Consider the following 24,589-nt stretch of genomic DNA (forward strand, 5'->3'; position numbering starts at 1 on the left):
ATTCGATACGCGAACACTTTCGTTGTTCGTTCGGCTAAGTGAAACGATGCTCGGGTAGCAGTAATAAGAAGCACTTAGCCAAGAACGTGTTCCTATTTCGTAATGGAGCCAGAATTCTATCTCTTTCGTTGTATCGTTGTCGGTCCTCGCGTCCACGGTAATTCGCACAACGATGTTAAATCGATTTTGTAAAGCAGCAATTCATTCCGATTGCACTTTTCCATTACACTTGGGGGGTTTGTAAGTAACGCAAATCGTGTCGTGATTGCAACCACCTATCCCCTTCAGTTTCTTATACTGTCTTCCCATTAACTTTTCTAGAAATAAATTCCTCTTTCGCTATAAATACTACTTCCATTGTTTTCCTTCGTTTTTAATCATACGATATCCTGTGTACTTTGATAATAGTTAATTATGAAATTAATGAATTCGTTAATAATACATCGCAAACAAGATGTAATAAAGGTTTCTGCAAATGTTCATATTTCATAATCCGAGGAAACAACGCGTATTGTCAATGTTGAATAAATTAAATAAAGCAAAATATGCTTAATTAAAAACAGATTTTTCGTTAATGTGTTAATTTTAACGTAAACCATATAGGAATCCAGTTCCACCTTCACCGATTCGATATATCGAACTGCACCGAGGCGCGAGCAGAACGAAACAGATCCGATTAAAATAAACAAAATAAATAAAATAAACATGCGAGTGAAACGGTAACTCGATATATGTAATGAATATGTAATTGGTATCATGTACTCACTGCATATGGAGGATGGGAACTGATCTATCGGAGAACAGCACAACAGGTCGATCGAAACGTTCATTGGGGCCGCAGACCCGACCACCACCTTCCAGCTGAAGCCAACCACCCTCGCATCTGTAACGAAAAGACGATTCATTCGTAAGTAACTGTTAGTCTTATTCCATTCCGATTAAACGCTATCTTATCTCGACGTTGAGACCAACGGAGATACTTTCTGTAAAAAAATTGATAAGACAAAATCGTGAATAGAGTCAATCGAATTGGAAGTTTTAGCTCTAATTTGTTAATATTAGATGTGTTTGAATAATAATTATCACGACTCCTAAAGAACATTGGCTTCTTTAAATTTATAAAATGAATACAAATAGATCTATAAGCCCACCTTTCGGAAAGCTTCTCGATTAATTTTGATATTGACAATTCTGACTTGATATTTCTCTTTGTCGTGATAGTGTGAAACGTGCACGTCGATTTTAATTAAGTCACAGAGTGTAGAAGTGAAATTTGTTACTGGAAAGCTGTCTCACATACGCCATGAAATAGTCGATTTGCAATTGAAAGGTATCGCGCGGAGAAGTGGATCGTTTTTCGAGGGAAGTTTAAATGCCCGTGTCATAGATTTTGGTAGACAAGTGTCGAATCACGAAACTTAATAGCCACGAGATGTATCCACATGGTATTGGCAAGTTTGAGATCAGTAGAATGGACAGTAATAGTCCTTAGCTTGTACGAGTCGATACCAATCATGCGCGACTATGGTGCTCGATACTGATTGATCCTAGTTGTAGCATATGATATTGACGATCGTCTGTGTTATTGTACGAGACATGAACGCGTTATTGGTCCCTCAACTCCTTCATCTTTTCGTTTTATTGAGAATTGTGAATCTTTGAAACCGAAATAATGTTATAGGAACACTAAATTTATACCGAGGATTAATATTAAAATAGTAATATATTTATTTTATGGACGATTTCTTATATATTCATCGATACCCACTTGCACGCGTCTCAGCACTTTCTTCTATACCCGACTGTTAACCGACTGAACAGTTTACATTCCTTTGTTTTCGAGACGCTGCGCACACACATACTTCCACACACTGATACCCACATACAAGTATCTATACTACGCATTTAACCCAGTCCAGCACAGAAAATTATACATGTCTCAACACGTTTATACATTACTATTCGTGTGTTTAAAAAAATAAATAAACGAATGCGGTGAATACTGAATATTTTGTTTCTTAAGGCACACGTATACGTAAAAGAGATAGCGGTAAAATTATAAGAATAAAAATCTTATTATCGAAAGCATCGATACATTACGATTTTCCCTTAATTTATTTTCTTCTGCAGACAAAGTCAGCTAAAAGTAAAGATCAATAAGTGAATCACAAAGAAAAACATTCTTAGTATAGTTACTTTACACGCATCACGACGAAACAACTACTGTCGGCTGCATTCGTCGTTCAGAATTGCGCTTCTATCACAGGCAACTTCAAAGGATTCGTTTTCCCTTTCGTGAAGATTGCAATTGTGAATGTCTGTGGATTGGAGCAGTTACGCAATGGGTAACACGCAACTGGAATGGAATCGTACTGATTCAATTCGATTCGCAATTCCGCTTTTCCCCTTGTAAAAGAGAAATGGCCCTTAACGCGGTTCGTTGATTATTATCTGTCAGGATCACAGAAAATCTTCAGCCGCTACGATTTACAGTTTACGCAGTTTCCTTGATTCGAGTTGGTAAGGTAAACTTAAGAACCTAAGAATAATTTCAGCGATTTTATAAAAGTTTCCAGGAAAGTGAATGATTGGAATAAATATAAATATGGATTATCTCTCGCAGAGAGTTTGTCTGATATATTTTTCGAAACGAGACCTTTTGAGGAAAAGTTATCCGCGTCTTTGAATATTTATCGGTGATTAAAAGATCGGTAATTACAGATTTCTTAAAGGCTTCCGGAAAAAACGCGAGAGAAATATCCATCGAATTTTATAAAAGTTCTGACGAAAAGGTAAATCTTAATTCCATTTAGTACAATCTTACAAATATCTGGAAAGCTAATTTCTCCGATGAAACAGGAAGAATAACGTAACCTGTTTCGGAACTCTCCGAAGACGACGACGCGACTTTGAAAGGACTCGGCGAGGGAGTTCCAGTTTCGTGCGAGTTATTTACCAGAGTTTGGTGTTAATTAATGAAAACATTGTCGCAGAGTTAATTGGGCCGTGTTATTTTTATCATAAAAAATTATTCGCGATAATACCTGCAGATGAAATTCACAAGGAAACGCAATCTGATAATTGCTTCCGTTTCTGGACAAGATCGCGGTAAAGGAAAACCCAAATGACAGCCGCAGACACTTCTGACCCTCGATAGAATTAAGATAATTATGGAAATGAATTCTTTTGAAGACTCGCCAGCCTACAGCCGCAGTGTCAGTTAGCTGGTACAGTTAGTTAGCTGGTACATTGAGACGAAACGACAAAGAAATAACGGGAATCGATTCTGCATTTACATGATTGCTCAGAACGTCTTACATAATTTTTCTTTGCAATTATTCAGAAATGTAATCGTGTTGCGAGTGTTTGAGCAGGATGCATTTCACTGGATTCTCGAACGTTTCGCGTGGTGAAATAGATGACGTTCGAACTGCTTGGATGGCTTCTTTAAATAACCAAAGTTCCAAGCAGGAAATTAAAGAGGGAAGAAGAATGGCGAACCGGAGGATAGAAAGTTTTTTCAAGTTTGAAGAAAAGAACGGGAGAAGAAGAAATTGCGGGCACTGTAGGAATGTTTGTGTACATAGTGCGAGAAAGTTTCTTGATTAACGGCAACTTCACTTAATACTTATTAACTCCGATACACCGCTATAAACTTGCATAAATTCTGGAGATTCTTTAACGAACTCCCTAACTCTCTAAACTTCAACTATTTGACTCTCTCTTTCTCTCTCTCATCTCCATCTTTCCGAAAACTTGTTGCAACTGATTACTCGCTTTCCAATCGACTGATTTTTCTTGAATATGCTACACGCCCAATCTGTATATCGGGCAAGTAATTTTTTCCCTTATTTGAATATCGACAGAAATGATATTTCTACCAGAGACATCTACGTACGTAAAGACTTGCCATTCTCATTATGTCCATATAAAATGTCACTAGCATTACGATCATTCGATTTCAAATAATCTTCTCTATCACGCTATTCTATTTTCAATCAAACCAAACTGTAACCATTATTGACAAGAATAAAAATATTTACAGTAACGTAAAGTGTAAAATGAGAACATTCGAAATACCCAAAGTCAACACCTAAATTCGAAGTGTGTAAAGTATCTAACGATACCTGAAAATCTAATACGCTATTTATAACTTGTTTACGCGGATGCGAAACCAAGCCAGAAGGAAAAAGAAACAATGTTTCCGGGTATCGATCGACGAAAAGTCGCTTATCTGGCACGCAGCCTCGTAACTTTGATCAAAAGTTTTATCTGGCCGAGGATTAACAACGTTGGAAAATATGCGTGGCATCGTGGAAATGCGTTCATCGATACAGCTCGAGGAACGAGGAATCGAATCCGCGGCTTGTCGATGCTATGTGGCAATTAATTCAAAACCATACGTATACGATACAATGGTGAACTATGGGGTCACGTATCCGACCCTTGATGCGACAATAGAACGGGACTCTACACGTACACGTACGAGCGGGGTTGTATCAAGATTTGAATGAGCCAGCTCAGATACATGGAATGATCCCAGTAAAGGCATTACCACCGGGAAACGCATCTCCGGGATTGTCTCGTTGATATGTTAATTAACGTTATTGATGTCGCTGCGGGTCGCGCTCGGTTCGACCCGGTACTGTCTATTAAACTCGGTTGCATTTCCACCTCTGTCTCTCCTTTGTTTGCTATTGCTTCCACGGAATTGGAAGAATCTAATTGATACATCGAAATTTTTACCAATTCTGTATCGTGTATGTTCTTTCTTCTGTTTATTAAGTATTAAATGCATTAAGCGCTCCAATGTAAATTATTGGAAATAATTGGAAATAAAAGTTACTGAATATTAATTTGCTTTCCATATTTTATCCAATAAATAACGCCGATGATTTTTATCACGTAAAATACAGAATAAAAATTGAAACAAAATATTCTAAAATTACAGCAAGTCGTCTACGATTCGACGATAGCAATTCAGAGTTGATAAATCGTTCGTTGTAATTTATAATTACTCTACGTTATTTATTTATCTTTGACACTCGCGAAAAGTATTGAATTATTCCATTACCATGATTGACGGTTTCATTTCGAATCGGCGCATGTCAAGCGAATTTCCAGACGATCGAATGGAAATTATTGGTGCGCTAATTAATTAGTAAAAAGTATCGCCTTGACAATCGTATTGAGCGTGTCGATTTTTTGAAAACTACTGTTATTTCGTCGAAATATTCGAAGTTTCACAAATGTTTGTTGTTTCGTTGCCATTATCCGATAAAAACGTAGCTGGGATATGATTAATCCTTGCCACTCGCGCAATCTATCTACTCGTTCTTCGTGTATAACACAACTAAAAAACGCAAAAGCATTGGAACAATATTCAGAAGCAGATAAGAGCAAGACTTTTATTGCACCTATTAAGCATTATTCGTGTTTTATCGATTGCTCCACGAACTGTTACACCAATCATAAGCTATCGTCGATTTTATGGTGGCTGCTTAATGTCTATCGATTTACCGGAACCATAGACGCGAGAATCGTTGTAAAATGAGAGTTCATAAATGAGGGCTCATAAATAAGCTGTTTTAAAGGCTACACTGGGAGTGAATGCAATTACGCACTGGCCGACTACACGGCCTGGTAATTGCGCGTTAATTGCGCGTTTCACGTACCATTTTGGATAGGGACCTTTTCAAATGTTTTATCGGGCTGCACAATAAAAGTGGTGGGGAGAGGGGGTTTGGGAATTTCAGAGGTTCCCGAAGGAAAGCTTCCGTTTTATTGAAGACGAAAATGCTCGCACGAATGAGTTGGAAAACGGAAATAATTACATTTCATTTTTATCCGCGATTTTTCAGCGGAACGACGGTCAACCGAATAAATTTTTCGCTTACGCCACTTCATTATCTCGCGCCTTTTCATCTCTTCCTTTTAAAGGACTCGATATTGTTTGCTGCGAGCTGTTCGATAGAAACGAACGGTCGCCATCTCTTTTCACCATCGTCCCGGCCTCCTCGATACTCGAGAATAACCATTCACGATGAAATAAAAAGGTCGAACATTCTTGCGGGTAAGAGAATAATAATGAAGAAGGAAAGACACTGGGGATACTTAAAAGACGGACGTTCGAGAGACGGAGTTTCAATTGACTTGCAGATTAACCACCTTTTTCGTTGACTACTACTTTTTGGAAACTAAAAACTTTACGAAGATTCGAGACTTACCGCAGTCTTTATTTGTCCTTTTCTTTCGAAACAACTTTTGAAAATTCTATTACTACGTAGAATCCCTGGTGCGAAGAGGTCGCACCTTCAAACATTTCGTATTTGAAGCGAGTTCAAAGGAAAAGTGACATATGTAAACTGTGATAGAAGAATCTCTATCTGTTTCTGAATATTAAAATATTGGATGTCACCGTGACGACAATATAGTTCTCCTATTTTTCGTACTTGTTCCTTTTTTGAAAAGAATGCAGTACTTTTCCACGTCGATGGTTACTCTAAAAAATCTCAGCTCCAAAATCAGCGAACTGGAATAGCTCGCGTCTAGCTCGAACGATCAAAATTGCCACGGGTAATGACGAAGACAACCTAAGAAGATAAAAAAGAAGATACAAAGGATGATACAGCAGAAAGTGGCTGTCAGATCTAAGGCGAAACGTGAAACTACGAAACGTGATCGCAACCGACGGGACGACACACGTAATTGATAAATTCGCTGGGATAGTCTGGGAAATCGAAAGGCGGAAATTAGCTGCTTTCTTCTTCGCGGACGACACGAGCCATCGCGTGACTTGTAATTCACTTTAGCAGCAGCACTTCAGCGTTATTTGGCATCGTGCGAGTCGACGATAAAAGCGGAGACCTCTGCTTCGTTCTCTCCTTTCTCGTCAACAAAAGCGTAACAACGATGAAAGATAGGAAAAGACAGGGCGTTCTGGTCAAATTCGAAGAGGTATCCACAGGAAATTGGATGCTTTTATGTATTTCCCGCGATTCTCCCAGATTTGTACGGTCGTGCAGTCTTTTCCTCTATTTCTGTACCTTTTTCGCGTGTATACTTTTGTTTCGTTACTCGTTTCCCTCTGTACACCGTTGTCCATCAAACGAAGTTAACCCGCGGCCGAAAAGTCCATTCGATTTCCCGTACATGCGACACCGTGTGTTGCGTTTCCCTGTACCTCGATGTTTTCGAAAGAATGCAATATTTGTTTCGCTTGCTTTCGATTACCATCGGGCGCGGATAATTAAACGAGGATCCGCCGGAATGAAATTTCCGTGCTACGAATCGATATCGTAACGTGTTCCAAGAACAAAGGTGAATCGCTCACGGAAGATGGATCCTCGGTGAAATTTACGAAGAACTGTTCGTACTACATTGATATATCTTTTTATTCTTAACGAAGTTGATACAAATACTACTGTTAGTTCAAAATAAATTTGCGATCGGCGCTTCTATATTGTATTAAATAGAGAAATTAATTCAGTGATTTCACATTGAATCAATTACAAATATATTCGAAGATTAGATATTTCTCCATACCATAAAACCATATTGAGGTTTTAAAGCATCGATTTTAACATTCACGAAACGGCTAAAAAATTATCACAAGGTATCGTAACTTAAAAGAATGCTAATAAACGATGGCGCGAATTTAACTAAAAACGACTCCGAACTACTTTCTTAAATTCTTCCTCTGTATCAATTCCAAGTGTCATAGAACGCTACGCGGTAATTTTATGATACAGCGAAGCATCGTATATATTTTAGTGCGCTATTCAACAAATTTCTTTAGCAGGCCGGCTTGCAGCCCGCATACGGCACTTGGTAAAAATTCGTCTTCTTAGAAGTCGGTCATTGTTCATTTCCTTGCTGAAAGAATATTATAAAGTCATATTTCAAAGCTTCTTCCGACGTCCAGATACTCGGTACCGGGCCTAATGATTCTCGGTACTTTGAGATGTCGAGCTTTGATCTGACTGGATCATCTCGTTGCCAAACCGCTGTCTACCAGCGACTAGCTTCTCTAGCCTCGCTCAAGAGGTATATCTCGCTACAAACCCATTGGAGGATGGTGACTGCAAAATTGGTTGCCTCTTAGAAATAGATAGCGACTTGTTAATCGCCTTTGGTAGTTGCTAGTTGTCCTTCTTAGTTGTCAATCATCGCACAGTCCATAGCACAGCTAACAGCTGTTTATTGTCTCTAATTAGATCTCGTCTTCGTTAGTTTACTTGTTATCTTGTGTCTTTAGCAAACGTTCTATTTTTAGTTTTTATTTAGTCGACACACCACGTGCAAATTGCAACAAAACCCGAGCGATCGCGATGTTCGATCTACCACGGAGATCAACACCAAGTATGATGACTATCGAAGGATAATAATAAACGTGTTAAAATATTATAAGAGGTATTGACCTATCTTATACATATGTGAATTTTATTCGGAAAGACCTGGGAATACCAACGGTCAAGGAGGAGATTAGCAGATGCGCAAGAAGGTACAGAGAAAGAATAGCAACGCACCCGAACCGGCTGGCAGCGGAAACGATCAACACATCAAGCATAGAAAGAAGACTAAAAAGGAAACACCCAGCAGATCTCATAAAGGATATAACCTAACAAACACGAAGATGGTACTCCGCTGGGGGTAGCCACCCACATGATAATCAAACAGCTAAAAAATTCTACCAAATGTCCAAATTGGACAAATTGTGAATGTGAAATATTAAATAAAAAAAAAAATATGTGAATTTTCCTTTGGAATTTTCTACAAGTATATTTACATAATCAGAAAATAAATAATTATTTGTAAAGTGCATTGTATCCTGTGTATCCATCTCTGTATCCCATTGTATCCTATTTTCTATGCTTTACGTCTAAATTTATTTACATTAAATAATTTTATAATTTCATATTATTGAAGATTATTTCCCCCCATCTAGCACAAACCAGTTAGTTTGGAGAATCAGATGTTGAAACACTATGATGCCAGGTAAAATTCGTAAAGAATAGAAACGAAACGTGGTTGATAGCACCAGCTCAATTTACGTGCTCGTCATGGCGATGGATTTAAATTAAATTAATTAAACGTTAAAAATTTCCTGTATTGATGGTCGCGCGTAAGAGAAACGTTTCGGATCAGGCAGCGAAGATTTCTTGAGGATGCGGTGTTTCACGTACTCGGTTCCCTCGAGGATATCGTCGTGTGCTTTCAAGCGAAGTTGCGAAACGCTCTGCCGCAATTTGGAAGCTCTTGTCCCCGCGAGTCCCTTGTAATCGCACCGTTGGCGCCAGCACGATTCAGCCAACTCGTGGACACTGTTCCACGTCCGTGAGATAGCGAATCCGGATTTCGTGTTGTTGAAAATTGACGCTACGATACCTCGAATTAAATAGGATCGATGTTCTACCGCGGTATTTTCGAAACTGATGGAAAATCTCTTTAAAAGTCGGGTAAAAGTTTCTTTTATAATTCTATGTATCGATATTTATACTAAGAAGCAAAGCAGCTCAATGATATATAAAAGTTTCTTGAAATAATTTAAATATTATTTTGTCAGTATACAAAAAAATGCTTTAAAAAATAGATTCTTTATACAACTTTAATACACAAATCAAAGACACGAGAAAAATTTCCGTTTTCTACGAATCTCGTACAAACCTCAGCTTTAGGATGAAGATAGAAGCACAAATGATAATAAAAAAAATACAACCATATCCTTGGAACTTTTTTATAGATCTCTTAGAGAGGACAGCGTGAAAAACAAATACTTTCTCGATTCAAATGGATCGAAAATTGTAAATACCTCGTATCACGCTGTAAAATACACGAACCTAACCGAACTTATTCTCACACACAACTACTCAAAGTCTCTCGAAATGCTCCGACCCTTTGATTCACCGAATACTGTAAGATACCAAGAGGAGAAATGAAATAACGAGATAACCAGCGGTGCTTACGACCAGGTAATTGGTCTTAAAGAAGTTGCAGTTTCACAGTGGTAAATGTCGTAATCTTCTCTAACCGAGATGGTTCCGTTTGACGAGGATCGCTGCATGGAAGAGAGGAATATCGCACGAATATAGTAGAACCGCCTCTTCGAAATACCGTGCAATTTGGTGCGTCTTGTCGCGAAGCGGCTTAATCGTGGCCGAATCTCCAAGCGGAAAACGGAATCGTAGCTCTACTATGCACGCTACGTTTGTACATTCAGCGGTTCTTGCGCGTGTCTGCGAACGTGGAGACATGGAAGAAGCGTCCGTACTATTGCACGTGTAGGAACGAGTCGAGAGAAGCAAAGCGAACGGCGAGAAGGCTGGCCCGAGGCAAGGGTAAGCAACCGATGTCAGTCAGTCAACTGGAAATCGCTTATCTACCCTGCCATCTCTTCTTCTTTCTCCCTACGTGTTCCTTTTTCTGTTCCTACGATCGTCTCGTATTTTACATTTCACTCCCCCGTGGTCTGAAGCGTCGATATCCAAGGTTTCTTACGTTCATGCTGTTCCTTCGCGCGGGAGACCAAGGCTAGAGTTATCTGGTGCCGTGTCAAAGCCAAAGTTATACTGCAAATCAATTTATCAGGGGTGTTCGAATGGAATTGCGCCGAGAGCGGATTGTAAATTTAAATGCGGACCGATGTGCCCCTGGAGAGGTCTGGTGACGAGCCTGATAGCCTTTGTTTTCTTGTGTTTTGCTTGTTCTTTACTTTCGAATGTTCATCGTCTCGGGAGAAGCGACTGGCTGTAGATTGCATTCAATTTGATTTGACGTTTTCTAAGCAATTGTTAGTTCTGATTTTTAGAAATATTTCGGAGAATATATACACGAATATACGAGTATGCATGAGTTTTGTCAATGTACAAGGGTTGTATTAATTTCTCAGATAAGTTTTATATTATTACAGTGATAGAGATATGAAAGTTTTCATGACGCTAAGAAACAAATTTTCTTTATGGTTTAAGTATAGCCATCAGAAAGACTTTTGGTACTCGCGAACGCTATCGCGTGGCCTTAGTATAAAATTGTGCTACATCTTCCTAACAAGTACGACACTTTCAGATAAGCCGAGATATAAAAGTTTTGGAATTTATCGTGCCATCGTTCAATGACGCGGATAATTGTGTAGAAAAGAAATCATACTATCAAGTATGATATTTATTGTAATATATTTGCAGCAGTTATTAATCGTAGGCAACCTAATTGACTAAAATTTTAAGCGTTATAGTACTTAAAAATTTATTAAAAATTGTATGTTTGTAGCAGCCCTTAGATCATCTCTGCTTGAACCTAGGAATTAGCAGAAAGAAAAGTATTACTCCTAATAACTGCCCTTCCCTTCTACTCTTCCTTCCTTCCTTCCTCCTCTTCCACAGTTTCCTCCCATCTCCCCTTTCTCCTCTTCATGAAACATTTCAAACGTGTCTATCAAATTAATCGTTAATGACGATGACCTATTAGTTAGTTAGTTAACGAAGACTTCTACGGAATCTATCGAAACTATTCGTACTTCGTTGAAAATGAAATCTTGAGGATTCCAGTGGTATAAACGCATGTTTTATTTAAATTCGCTATTATTAGGATAACAATTAATATCCTTTTCATTATGATTTCACTACTCGTCGATAATTTCTTACATAAAGAAATCGGACAAATGGAGGAAATTCCGATTGCGTCGTTTTTTCATCGAGTAGTTCGACAGGAAACAGTCCGACAGTGGAACGAGGCGAAATTATTCAAACCGGTCGAAGCAATCCTGAGAAGCCTGGGGCAGATGTTTTACCTGTGAAACTTAAATAAGAATCGCTGCTCCTGTATAATAAGATAATAAAAGTACGGGTCTTTAACTGTTTTATGAAAACACTTAGCTCGAAGAAGAAACTCGCGAACTTTCATTCCCCTGTTTTTGTAAACATTTTCACCTAGACTACTTTACGATGCATTGGAAATCTTCGCGAGGTTGTCGAACCGGTGAATAAACTGTGAAGAGTAGACTTTCTGCAAGCGAATGAAAAATCGTAGACTAAATATCTAAAAGCTCGCATATACATATAACAATGTAATTATACATCCTTCTTTACTGCAATGCAATAACTTCTCGGTAATTTTCACAAAGAAATAGGATCAAATTCTCTGGAATTTAAAGGTAGAAAAGATTTTTCTAAGCAGAAATTACAGCCGACGATATGTATCTGATTTTCCGCGCGAGGAAACCAGAAACAAATCTTTCCTTATGTTGTAGAACGACAATAAGATCTACAAAGAGAACGAGAATGACTAGAATCACAGAAAAATCGTAGAAGGAAACTCGAAAGGTAGACTCAAAGAGAAATCTTTGTTCGACCAATTTAACTGCTTGATCATTCCACGCCCATAACGTCGTAGTAACAGAACGGTCGTAACGTAATTCCAAAATTTTCGTTTGCGCTTTAGAGTGCCTTATTTAGTGGTTTTCGACGAGTAAAGCTTGTCAGGAACGCGTCAATCTTCCGTGTATGCTTTTGGCATCTGAAATTCGTCTCGTGCCACGGCCAGTTCTCGAAAACTCCGCTTTCGGTAACGTTACGAGATGACAGCTTCTGAAAATCACGGTTGATGCCCAGACTTGTTCGATACGGTTCGCGTAGTCCGCAATAACGGCGTATCCAAAACGAAAGGATGAAGCTGATTTAACCGACAGAACGAATTTCGAGAAAAAAGTGTTTCGTGAAAATGGTTCGAATAAAGGTTCGCTTTGTCGCTGTATTTTTCGGCTTTCGATTCATCAAATTTTCGATAAACATACCTGGCTATGGCGAATCACTTTGCTCCGTTGGACTATCGATGCTTACTTTGAATAAGCGTTTTTCAAGCTTTAGTGTAGGCAACATGTTATATCTTCTAGAATGTTGTGTCTTGGAAAATCTTTATCGAAATTCTTCAACTCTTTCTATCTTGATTATAATCAAATGGATTATCGTACTTTAATTTCGTATCGTGTAAACGCGACGTTGCAGTACGAGAGATCGTTCTACCACTCTACTAACTCGAGTTCTAGCTTAATGCGATCGAGCCCCTCTAAAATATAAAAACGATTGGGGACAAGGGGTGGGGTGAAAAATACGTGCGTTCACTTGGCGAAATTCTATTACAGATTGACTGATGGAAAAATACTGGGTGGTATGCTTATTTGAAAAAATCCGCGTCGTTTGATTCTCCTTGGTTATAAACGATAGTCGAGCACTTAAATTATTTCTAAAGACTGGATGATTTTATGATTTCACTGTTGCGCAGCAACCCATAGAAAACATGTTTATTCCCGAATATCAGGCTGATTTTCTATCTCGATTATTCTGTAATTCGATCATAAATTTAATGAATCTATATCGAAATATCTACTATATGAATCTCACGGAGTATCGGTCACAATTTCGGTGTCCGAAATATGAAAGAGTGGGGAGCTGTCGAAGGGAATTCAGACGGGCGCGGGAGGTGCTGCGTTGAGTTGAATAATTGGGCCTCGTCGAGTTTTATTAAAACATTGCCAGCTCGACGGCTGGAATCGCATGGAATTTGTGTATGCAGTCATCGGTGATTTATACGAGTTATTTCGCACTGGCAGTGTACTCGTTACGGGAGGTAGATACGAAAGACTGTAACAGAAAATGAAAGGGCGGAGAGACGGTGCCTGTCGCGTCCATACTGACTGACTCGCGCCAAGTAATCACGAATCTACATTCAGTTTCGATTAAACAAACATTCTGTTCTATTTATTTATTACGAATACAAACGTCAAGTAACATTGGATTATATAAAACGAGGTACAGCTGAAAGATACTTTTTCGATGCTGTCGACTTTTGATAATTTATGGCAGTTTTAATAACAAACTGTAGTAATATCCATACACATTTGTAATTATACGAATGTAGGAAATGAATATTTTTATTTGTATTTCCGTTTGAAGTGAAGTAACGAACACATATACATATACTCACTAATAATATTCATGTAATAATATTTTCTTCTGCTAATAAGTAATTTTCGTAATATTATTAATATATTATTAATAATATTATTAATATATTATTAATAATTATTATTAATAATATATTATTAATATATAATATATATAATATTATTAATATATATATATAATTATATATTATTAATAATATTATATTATTAATAATATTATAATTAAGACAGTGATATAAATAGTACAAATTGTAATGATTTCTTCTGCATATTTGCGATAAAACAATAAATAAGTAGAGTATAGTGAAAAATATTACAGAAGCGTAAAACGCACCGCGGAAAATAGTGGAAAAATAAGAAACGACATCTGGGAACCAGAGCACTGGTGCAGCGCCGACGTCGAAAAATAATATGACGTTACTTCGTATCGTCTATCTTATAAATAGCGAGTGGCCTTCCGAAACGTCGCACCGGCGCCGTTCGGTCTTTAGTACAATCGCTTATGATAGTAAGTTTCCACGACAACAGACTGGCCAAGATTCATGGAATTTAGAAATATACTATCTAACTACCATTTTTCACACCAACTATCATTTATCACTGTCGTACTTATCAGCAAATAAAATATCCTTCATTTTGTTCTGAAATTTTACATAAAACTAAGATTTATCCAATACTTGGCTTTTCTTTCGCTAGATCTACTTCGCTTATTCCCCGATATCCACCAAAATTCGAGAACTCGCGATTGAAAGAAAAGAGAAACTTGATAACACCAACCCTTGCAATTCTTTACAAGAGGTGTCATAGAAAAAAAAGAAAAGAGCAGAGAACTTTCGATCTACGGTGGGTCGACAAATTCTAGGCGACTCGATTCACGCTGAACACGACAGAGTTCGCAGGTCACCATTTTCCATTTCCGCGTGGCGTGCTATCTCTGACTGTGTCCGTTGAAAAGGTCGCAACGTAGGATCGACATTAGCCACGCGACGAATCATTTCCGCGAGCCACCGATCCCAATTTCTGTCCGGTCGTTGCATATATTTTACCGTTACGGCCTACTAACTTCGATCAACTTACGAGGAAGCCTGTGGCTCGTCGTTTTCCGAGTTCAGCTCCACCTACGTAACCTGGCGACCTCCTGTTTTCCATACTCTGGCCGTTATCCACCGCGTTTACTGTTTATGTGGCTGTGTGCATACCCGAGAGGAAGTTATGGATGCGGCCAGCGTGAAATCAAATTTCTAACGATCGAAACGGTTCCCAGCGCAGCTAGCTGCGTGCTATTGGAACTCGTTTTGTTCACGTTCATTCTTCCTCGAACTTGGTGAAAATAGTGAAACACGGGTCCATCAGCTCGAGTTCATCGGTCCAGTTCGCTCAATTCGGTATCGATTCGCTAGAAAATCGCGAGGGCGGAAACGATTCACGAACAAGAGAAAAATCTAATATTTTTCTCGTAATAGGGCATCGCTTATTGGCTTCAAGTGAGTCAACTTGGATTTAGTTAGATTCGATTATTTTCCACGATTACTCGCCCCCTCGTTAGATTAACGATGATTCCCTTAGAGCCAGTAGGTAATTGTTTGCCTCGATGTGGAATAGGAGGGGGTGGCTGTTTGGAGAGAAGAGGTTCTTCGAACTCGAGCATTTTATGGAGGAAGTTATCCCCGGGTTTCATTCGTAGTTTCTTAATACACTTTTAGAGGGAGTTAGCCTTTGAGAAATGCAGCTTAATCTTGGAGGATTTCGTTGGCCGTATAGTAAAGGTGTATACGGAGAGCACAGAGAGTACAGAGAGTGTAGTTAAGTATAGTATAGTTCATTTTTCTGAGTATACCCAAGTAGTAGATCTTAGTGTTTTGTGTCTTAAACACAGAAAATATTGTTCGGACTCTACAGTTCCTTCTTATTTCCTTTCGCGTCCTTATAAAGAAGAAGGAAAAAAGGCTCCATTTACTCATACGTAATAAAAAGAACTACATATCGTAGAATTTTCTTAAAGCAACACGACGTTGGTCCAAGTCCGAGTAACGCGAACAAAGAATCTGCTTTTCGATATATCCAGCGAGGCGGCAACAAATTTCTCTTGCAACGGTGGTCGCACACGGCCACGACAATGGTCGCGTTCGCTCAATCGGATTTTATTTCGCTTCGACTACGCCGTCAATTACGAGCCAGCCATAAATCCCGCGATCTACCGCGCCTTGTCACGTTCATCTTCCTTTCCACCGCTCTTTAAACCCTAAAACGGAAATTAAATCCGCGCTTTCGTCTGCCCTCGAAATTAACTCTTGATTAACACCTGTTACGGCTATTACATGTCGGTGAAATTCAATGTCGATGTCGTTCCACTATAGTGCAGGCTAGCTTTTCGTCGATAAAATTCGGGAACGTCGAACAGAGCAAGAGTCGTGCGAATAGATAAATTTTCAATGAACGAGAAGCGTGAAGTGTGTCATTTTGTAGTCGTCGACGCGACGACCTCGATCGAGGATATTGCTCCGGAACCGAGTTGTGCCGAGCCAAACCACCGGCAATTCTGTTTTTTTTTGGGAGGATTCCTCGCTAATTACGATCGCCGATAAATTCTGTACTCGCCATTCGCGATATCGCGCTGCTGTTCGGTGAATATCATCTCGAACATTTTTTATTGCTAGACCGCTGTTGAATAAGAATCGAGGTGTTCTCTTTTTCATGCTTTATAAAGCTTCTTTTTTGTATTTTACATAGCCAATGGCTAAATAACCAATATGGCGAGACGGTAGTACATAACAGATTGGCACAGAGTTGTACGAATATACACTAGGATGTATTCATGAAGTAAGCATCATGTATTCACGTGGTGCAATTAGTAGCAGATAGTATTTGAGCGGAGTCAAAAGTATTTCTTAATCATTCTTAATAAGATATGGTATTTTCATGATAAATGAAATAAATATAGTTAAGGTTAACTGAAATCCACGCAATTGTTATGTATATCAATGGCTGGATAGATTTTCAGTAGTAATTGTATCGATTTCTTTCCAGTAGAATGAGGCCGAATATGGCCAGACGGACATACATAACGGATTGAGAGTTAAACGAATTCACGGTAGGATGTATTCATGAAGTAGAATATGTAGGGAAGCCTGTAGCCAGACATGCAGGATAGTCAATGAATATTATGCTTGCAAGTAAAATGAAGTGCATATAACAAGTTGCATAGCACAATATATACATATATTAGTAAATGCATACACTGACTTGCCAATGTATATAAAATGTCTACTATCCCTACTCAACGTAGGTATTGATCTACTAAACAGTGCATACATTTGCAACAGTATATGAAAAAAAAAAATATATATTGATGTACGCGTATGCTAGTAAAAGCATTCATTTAAATTTCATTGTTTACGAAAACATTTGCTTACCAAATTAATACGTGTATACGTTGATTCAATTAACATTGCAGTTGCGAAATAATTAATATAACAAAGTATAATAACGCATTTACTAAATTAACACTTCAAAACAACAAAGTGGCGCAGATGCCCCAAGAACGCAACATTGTTACGATCGTCAAGAATTGTTCGACCTCAAATAGATTGGCAATATCAAATTGAAAGTGCATCTAGTGTTCACGTATCGTATAGTGATCATTTTACATAGAGCGCCAATTAACGTGCAATCAATATGTCCACCGCAATATATTTAAATTACAATTCGAAACATCTCAGTAGCAACCATCCTCATGGAAATTATTTTAAAACAGTTTTATTTATCATTGTCTATCTTACTACTTCGTAACATTTACCTAACTATCTTTCCCCTCGAAGTGCCAAAAAATGATGCTCCACGTCCACAAGGCGAAGAATTAGTAAACTATAGGTTCCACTTTGATCCATTAACTAATTTATTCCTGGCGAGACAAATTTTACTCACTTACGGGACGTGTAATCAGTAACAGAGCCGCTCCACTGACGCGTCTATCCTCTTTTTTAACTAAGCAGCGTCTGTGTCTTTACACCAACGCCCAAACCCAAGCCCTTTCTCATTTACTGATACTCGGTTGTGCGCGCGCGCGCGGCCTCGATGAATCCTCCAACTCAAACTGCATTATCGTAATGCGGAAAGTTCACCAATTGGATCCGAAGTTTTCTGAAAACAGCGGCGCTCCAGCCGCGTACGATGTTCCACAGATTCTACGGTGAAACGGTCAAGCCTCGAATCGGAAACAATGATGCGGTCGGCACAGTTCGCGGCACGTTAATTGCCGTTCAATTCCACCGGACGTTTACCTCGCCCGTGAATTTTCACGCTCAACTTCGCCATTATGGTGAACATTACGTACTTATGGTATTACTATAACAAAGCTTTTTAGCATCCTTTACGATTTTGAATTATAACAGAGTCGTTTAGGTTCCCTCAACGTTATGATATAAAAATAATAGAAATCGTATTGGTCCGATTTATAAATATCTTCTTCCTAACTGATAAATTCGATTAACAAAATACCGTGATATTATTAAACTACGATTTTACGTTTCGATGAATGCAACTAACGAGATGGAACTTTCATAAAGATTGGTTTCGTCTACAGCTCTGCCATTTTTGTCCGTGGTTATTTAATTTATACCCGGCTTGGTAAAGGATCATTAACGCTTCGTACTAATTGCAGCTTGATTGAAGAGTTTTTACACGTAGCACCGCTTCTGCATATAATTTGACGACGAAGTACAGAAACATTTGCGCAAAATGAAAAGAACCTGTGTTAAAAACTTGGGTGCTTCGAATCCCATTTTAATTAGATATGTTCACAATAGAAACCCGGGCGAAATTTCGAAATACGGAGTTGCCGAATGGACACGTAGCTATTTGTCATGGCGGCTGCGAGTTGCATGAATCGAAGGTAATTATGCCGGCGGATGAATCGTCGAAGCTTGCACGCGATTATTATCCTCCTTGTGAAAGGGAAATCGATTCGAATGGAGCATTTTTCAAGGTATCTAGACGCGTGACCAGAGAAATGTCAGCGAGGCGGGCTAGGAGAACAATGAACAGGAGACAATTGATCGCGTCAAACAAATTTCGCCGGATCGATGTCGACAAGCGTCCACGCGACCCAATGGAAATAATGCAGCTGCACAGATCGGTCGCTTCGTGATTTTACGATCGACTGCAACGGACGAAACAATGGTCCCATTATTTATTAGCTAGATTCTCCGTGCATTACGCGCGTCGAATTTGCTAGGTACCACGCCGTCCAACGATCGTTCCGACGATTTATCCGTAGTTTAGGATTCCACCTCTAATCCCCGGACTTTTGCCTATCCTCGTTTTCACCCGAGGGCCCCGTCCTCGTCGTATTTTGTCGATCCTATCGCCTTCCACGAATTATTAACCATGTTCACGCTACCGTCGAACAATAATTTCGTTCCTCCTACGCCCTTGCTCACAGATAAAAGAGAAAAATTTGTGGATATTAATCGAGGAAATAGCATAGTCAGGTGATGTGCAACGTTAATTAGAAATATTCGCCATTCGCCAGAATCGGATATAGTTGATTTTTAAATTAAAAGGCGTAATTCTGATTTATCAAAATATATATATTTGTTCTTCGTTTTGCAAATTAGCTCCAATCGAAATTGAATTTAGCGAGTACTGTAATGTACGCGTACGCTATATACGATCGATGTTTGCTTTGACAAATACTCCTAAAATTACTTCAATATTCTACGTATGTTATTTTACTTTTTTATATTTGTATTTTATGTATCTTTTTCATCGACATCTATTTCGTATATACCAGGTATGTAAATATGAAACAGGAATTTTTGTGTAGAAAATACCTGTTTATTGTATGAAAATGATTAAAAATATTTTATTCGAAGTATTGCCCATCGCTAGCTATACATTTTTCCCACCTGTCTGGCAATTGGTGGATGTCACGCCAAAAAAACTGTCGCTCTTTCGAGGCAAACCAGTCGTCGAGCCATTTTCGTACATTTTCGTAAGAAGTGAAGTGCTGGTCAGAAAGTGCGTGTCCCATCGATGCAAATAAATAGTAATCGGACGGAGCCAAGTCTGGTGAGTAAGCCGCGTGCGAAAGTATTTCCCAACTGAACGCTTCGATCGTTTCCTTGACCGGTTTTGCTGTATGCGATGGTGCATTATCACGAAGCAAAATTACTTTGCGTTGCCTTTTTTGATATTCTGATCGTCTTTCACTTAAAGCTCGATTCAAATCGATCATTTGTTGTCGGTAGCGCTCGGTATTAACGGTTTCGCCAGGTTTTAACAGCTCGGTGATCTTTTTCGGTGGTCTTCCACGTTCTTCGTTCCTTGCGTCAAAATTGCCACTTCTGAATTTTTTAAATCGCTCAAAGCACTGTGATTTACCAAGAGTATGCTCACCGTAAGCTTCGACAAGCATTCGATGCGATTCTGCGGCAGTTTTCTTCAAATGGTAACAGAAAATCAATGCTGTCCGCAAATCGTAGTTTCCAGGCGCAAAATTTGACATGTTCAACGCTATTACAAACTATGCTGTTGTATGAAACTTGTATTGTTCCGAGTCGAAAATGTTTGTGAGATGTCAACAAAGACTTTTGGCATCAATGACGCAGTTTAATGATAACTACATTATCAGCTAGGGCCATCTATAGGCAAATTCCCGTTTCATATTTACAGACCTGGTATATATATCGAGTGACTGGCCATAAGAAATGTATCTGTGTATTTAAATGGTAGGAACTGTTCCAAATAATTGGTTAGCCTTCTAAGAAATATATACTGTTTCGAAGGAATTAGAATTTGTTTGAAGCTTCCAAGCGAAGCCGGTGTAGTATCTTTAATACGAACAGGAACACGAAATCCAGGCCGTGCGTGTAATTGGCATCGCGTCGGTGTCGAGTGCTTCTTTCGTGCCGAATATTAACGGGCCGCGATGACTGGAAATCTCGCGAGTATACCGATGGAAAATTTGCTCTTCACCGAACGCCGCGAGTAGTTGAGGATCGATAAACCACCGCGAAACCTTCCACGATCAGCCGAACTGTACCAAAATCATTTCTTTTTCCTTCTCTCGACCGATCTGGATTCGCTGTGAATAATTCACGAAATATTCTCATTTACTTATCTCTAGCTGCCATCTCCTTTTACGCAAAAATTTCTACTCGCGTTAACTCCATTTTGGACATTTCCAATGTCTTTCTACCAAAAATGTTGTCGTCTTTTGTCTTAAAAAGTATTCACGCTCTGCTGAATAAAATTTTTTTTTTTCGAAAACCAGCACCACGAGTTAAAGACGCGAGTACGTTAAAAAATTTCGTACAATATAACAATACCGAATATTTAATGAGTTTCTAGCACCATTTAGCTTGGCCAGAATTTTGTCTGAATAGAAAGCCGACACGAAGAAACGAGATCCATTCCTCGCCAGGCGAAAACTGTTTGATACGAAGTCGCGCGTTTTGTCCTCACGAGTTTACAACGATGGTCTACGCTTTCGTGTAGAGGCTACACTTTCACGAGAGAAGCCAAAGCCGACCCGCTCCGTTGCGGATTAGGTAATCTCGCTGTAAAAGTGACGTAATTTATGAAACTACTTAAACCCTGCCCTCGGATATAATACTCCCCGCAACGAGCCAGGCGTCGGTCCTTCCATGATGCAGCAAGCTCGAGATGAACTCCTCGAATGGAAATTATCGTTGCACCGCACGGCCGAGTTCGCTTTTTTCGAGTGCACATGAAACAAATGGCAGCCCACAGGGTTTCGCTCATATCGGCCAGATTACCGACCTGGTTGCGCTAGAAATTAAATTACACCGCTGGTTTCACGCGCAACTCCCAACAATTCTTCGTCTGTTTAGCTTTTCTTTTTTTCCTTTTATTTTGTATTTTTCATTTTCTTTTTTTTTTTTTTTTTGTTTTGTGGAACATAGAGATAATTTCGAGAATTAATTCAAGAGATGCAGGAACTATAAGAATAATCTATTGCACTGTTTTATTCAGTTGATTGATGTCCTGTTTGAGTATGCTCGTTGGATATCGCCGCTTGGCATTGATAGCGGCACAACTGAATAAATGTAAACTTTAAAGAGGAGACTTTCTAAAATATATATTTTTGAAAATACTAACTACCGGTGTTATTAGTATAACAACCCCTCTGATGGAAAATTGATGGTATTATAAATATATCGTTTAGAAACATAATATATACCTTATACGCGATAAAAGCAAATTTGATATTTTTCGAGTTACGCCAATATTATTGTCAACCAGCGATACGTTCTTCGTCTATTTTATGTTCGTGATCCTTTGGAATTTATTTAAAAGCAGAAAAATCCATTAGAAACGAAATTGTATCATAGTTTTGCGCAATAGGATTGAAAGTGCTTCCAAGATTAAGGCAATATTTCACGGTTAAAATTTATCGCGTTTGCTCGAAATACGTAGATAAACACGTCTATTTTAATGAATGCATCCATTCCATAAGCGGAATGCTCCGTTAGAAGAGTTACCCGGAAAGTAATTTATTACCGGTCCACGTGTGCGCAACGATAAAGGCTTGCGCGCGTGTTCAAGACATTTATACGCTTCACATTGACATTATCTTATACCCGTTTCGCAACTTCTACGCGTACACATTCCGCATTGTTAACCGGGGTCGAGTGAGTGGCAGCTTTACAACGACAAATGGACGCGGAATCTCGGTTGTCCGCGCAGGCAAATTACTCGTTGCCAAATAATAAACAAACCGTTAAAACAAGCAATCACCGGTTGAATCAAGTTATCTTCCTTAACAAGTTACTTGGAACTTTCGTTCTCTTTAATAAGAAGTTTCTTTTTCGAGCAAAAGTGAAAAATAAAATATTTCTCGTCCGGGACAAGGGGAAATTTTTTTGAAGACACGATATGGCAAAAAAAAAATCATTAATCTCAACACCGTCGGCATACCGTGAGATGCTTCCAATCGTCGGACTCCTAATACCACTCTAAATGCTTTATATTATATTTCCATGTCACAGATACTATACAAGATTACCGACTATTAATCAGATAATATGTTAAACTACTAGTTAAAGTACTGGTTAAACTACTACTATAAAATCGTTCATACCGTATCACAAAGCTAAAGGTCTAGAAAAAATTGTAAAGTTCACATCGTGTTAGTCAAATATTGCATAGCGTTTGTGTTTTAAAAGCAACGTTACCATACATGTGCTATCCTCGGAGAGGAGCGTCTCGACATTTAAACGCTTATACTTGAAAGTAAAGTCACCTACCTTGAATTCAAAGCAAACTGTCATGGTCACTTACGATCTAATACTATCAACAAACCAATCCTTTGAACCCTCGACTACACAGCTATCGCCTTGTACGCGTTGCAGGACCATCTGCGACGAAACTTGTACATGGCGCTAGCAAGCCCGATATAAAAAGAAACATTTTGAACACGGTGAAACGGAAACGAAAACGAGTTGCATAATAGCCGAGGTGCAGCAGCGGAACAGACAACAGGCGTGAATTTAAGTATAATACGCCACAGCATTTTCCGCGGAACGTTAAAGCCGAACGAACATCGTACACGGTATCCGCGTTTTATCGCCTGCTACGGTTTCAACGTCTACACCCTTGGCGAGCTCAAAGCCTGCCATTATACATATATACACCGGCTCGGAACACTGGCGCCTCGTGCTTCTCGAGATTACCATCATAATACAACGCGGGAAAGAAGACATTAAGCATCAATTTTTCCCGCGTTTCGGGCGCAAGCTTAGCTGGCACCATGTTTCGGCTGCTGCTTCGCGTGAATGGCGGCTCGGAGAATGGAACGAAATGCACCGTATCGGGCGAAATTCGAGAAACACGCGCTAGACACCAAATGGACCTGAATGGAGCACCCACCTAGCGTTTTCGAAACAATAAATTGGTTTTATCTCGAGGGCTGTCCCGCATATGAAGGTATCGGTGTATTTTGCAGGGCTGAAAAGGGCACGGGATAAAATTTTTGCTCCACGTTTAAGGGTTGGGTTCGAAGGTTTTTATGGAATCTAATTCGAGATGGAATATCGGTTATGGAATTTGAAAGGGATGAGATGAGTTTTTCTTTGCGTGGGAAGTGCGGTGTTATTATGGCGAAGGATGTTTCTAACGTACGTTTATCTCGAAGAAATGTTACGAGGTATACTAAGGGAATGTAGGGAACAAGACGTGAATGTTAAGGTCGTGTAGAGTGGAAGATAAGAGCGTCTTACCAGAAAGGATTGAGAAAAAGGTAAGTTAAAAGGCGACGAGTAAATAGCGCAGCAGAGCTGTAATGAAAAAGCTGGCGCACTAAAATTTAAAAATTAAGCTGCAAGGTGCGGTACGTTGTGTTTTATAATTATATTTCGGGACCTGTAATTACGTTCCTCTAACTGAAATAAACAAAAATTCTTTCGTGTACTTAAAAGAAAAAAAGCTCTTGATTAGAGCAATGAAAATTCACCGTGTTCGAAATTACGCGACTTTCATAAGCGTCCATCAGCGTCATTCACCTTTCGAGTCAACGATATTGAATTAACGAGAAACGGGAAAGCGATTAAAAAATACGGGGACAGCGCGCGAAAGAAAGAAGAACGATGCCGGAAAAGGGGATAGAAAGGG

General features: G+C 39.1%; 1 protein-coding gene across 2 annotated transcripts in view; it reads right to left on the bottom strand.

Annotated features, from left to right (window-relative positions):
• The window catches only part of LOC138180545 (uncharacterized), a 283,290-nt gene that overhangs the window by 146,444 nt on the left and 112,257 nt on the right, over window positions 1-24,589 (bottom strand). For both annotated transcript variants that reach the window (XM_069114509.1, XM_069114508.1), the window contains exon 5: window positions 767-883. In XM_069114509.1, the coding sequence (XP_068970610.1) occupies window positions 767-883 (117 nt within the window). The remainder of the gene's footprint in view (window positions 1-766; window positions 884-24,589) is intronic.

This window comes from Bombus flavifrons, chromosome 6 (genome assembly GCF_040668555.2).
Source record: "Bombus flavifrons isolate JBK064 chromosome 6, iyBomFlav1_principal, whole genome shotgun sequence".
Lineage (NCBI taxonomy): Eukaryota > Metazoa > Arthropoda > Insecta > Hymenoptera > Apidae > Bombus > Bombus flavifrons.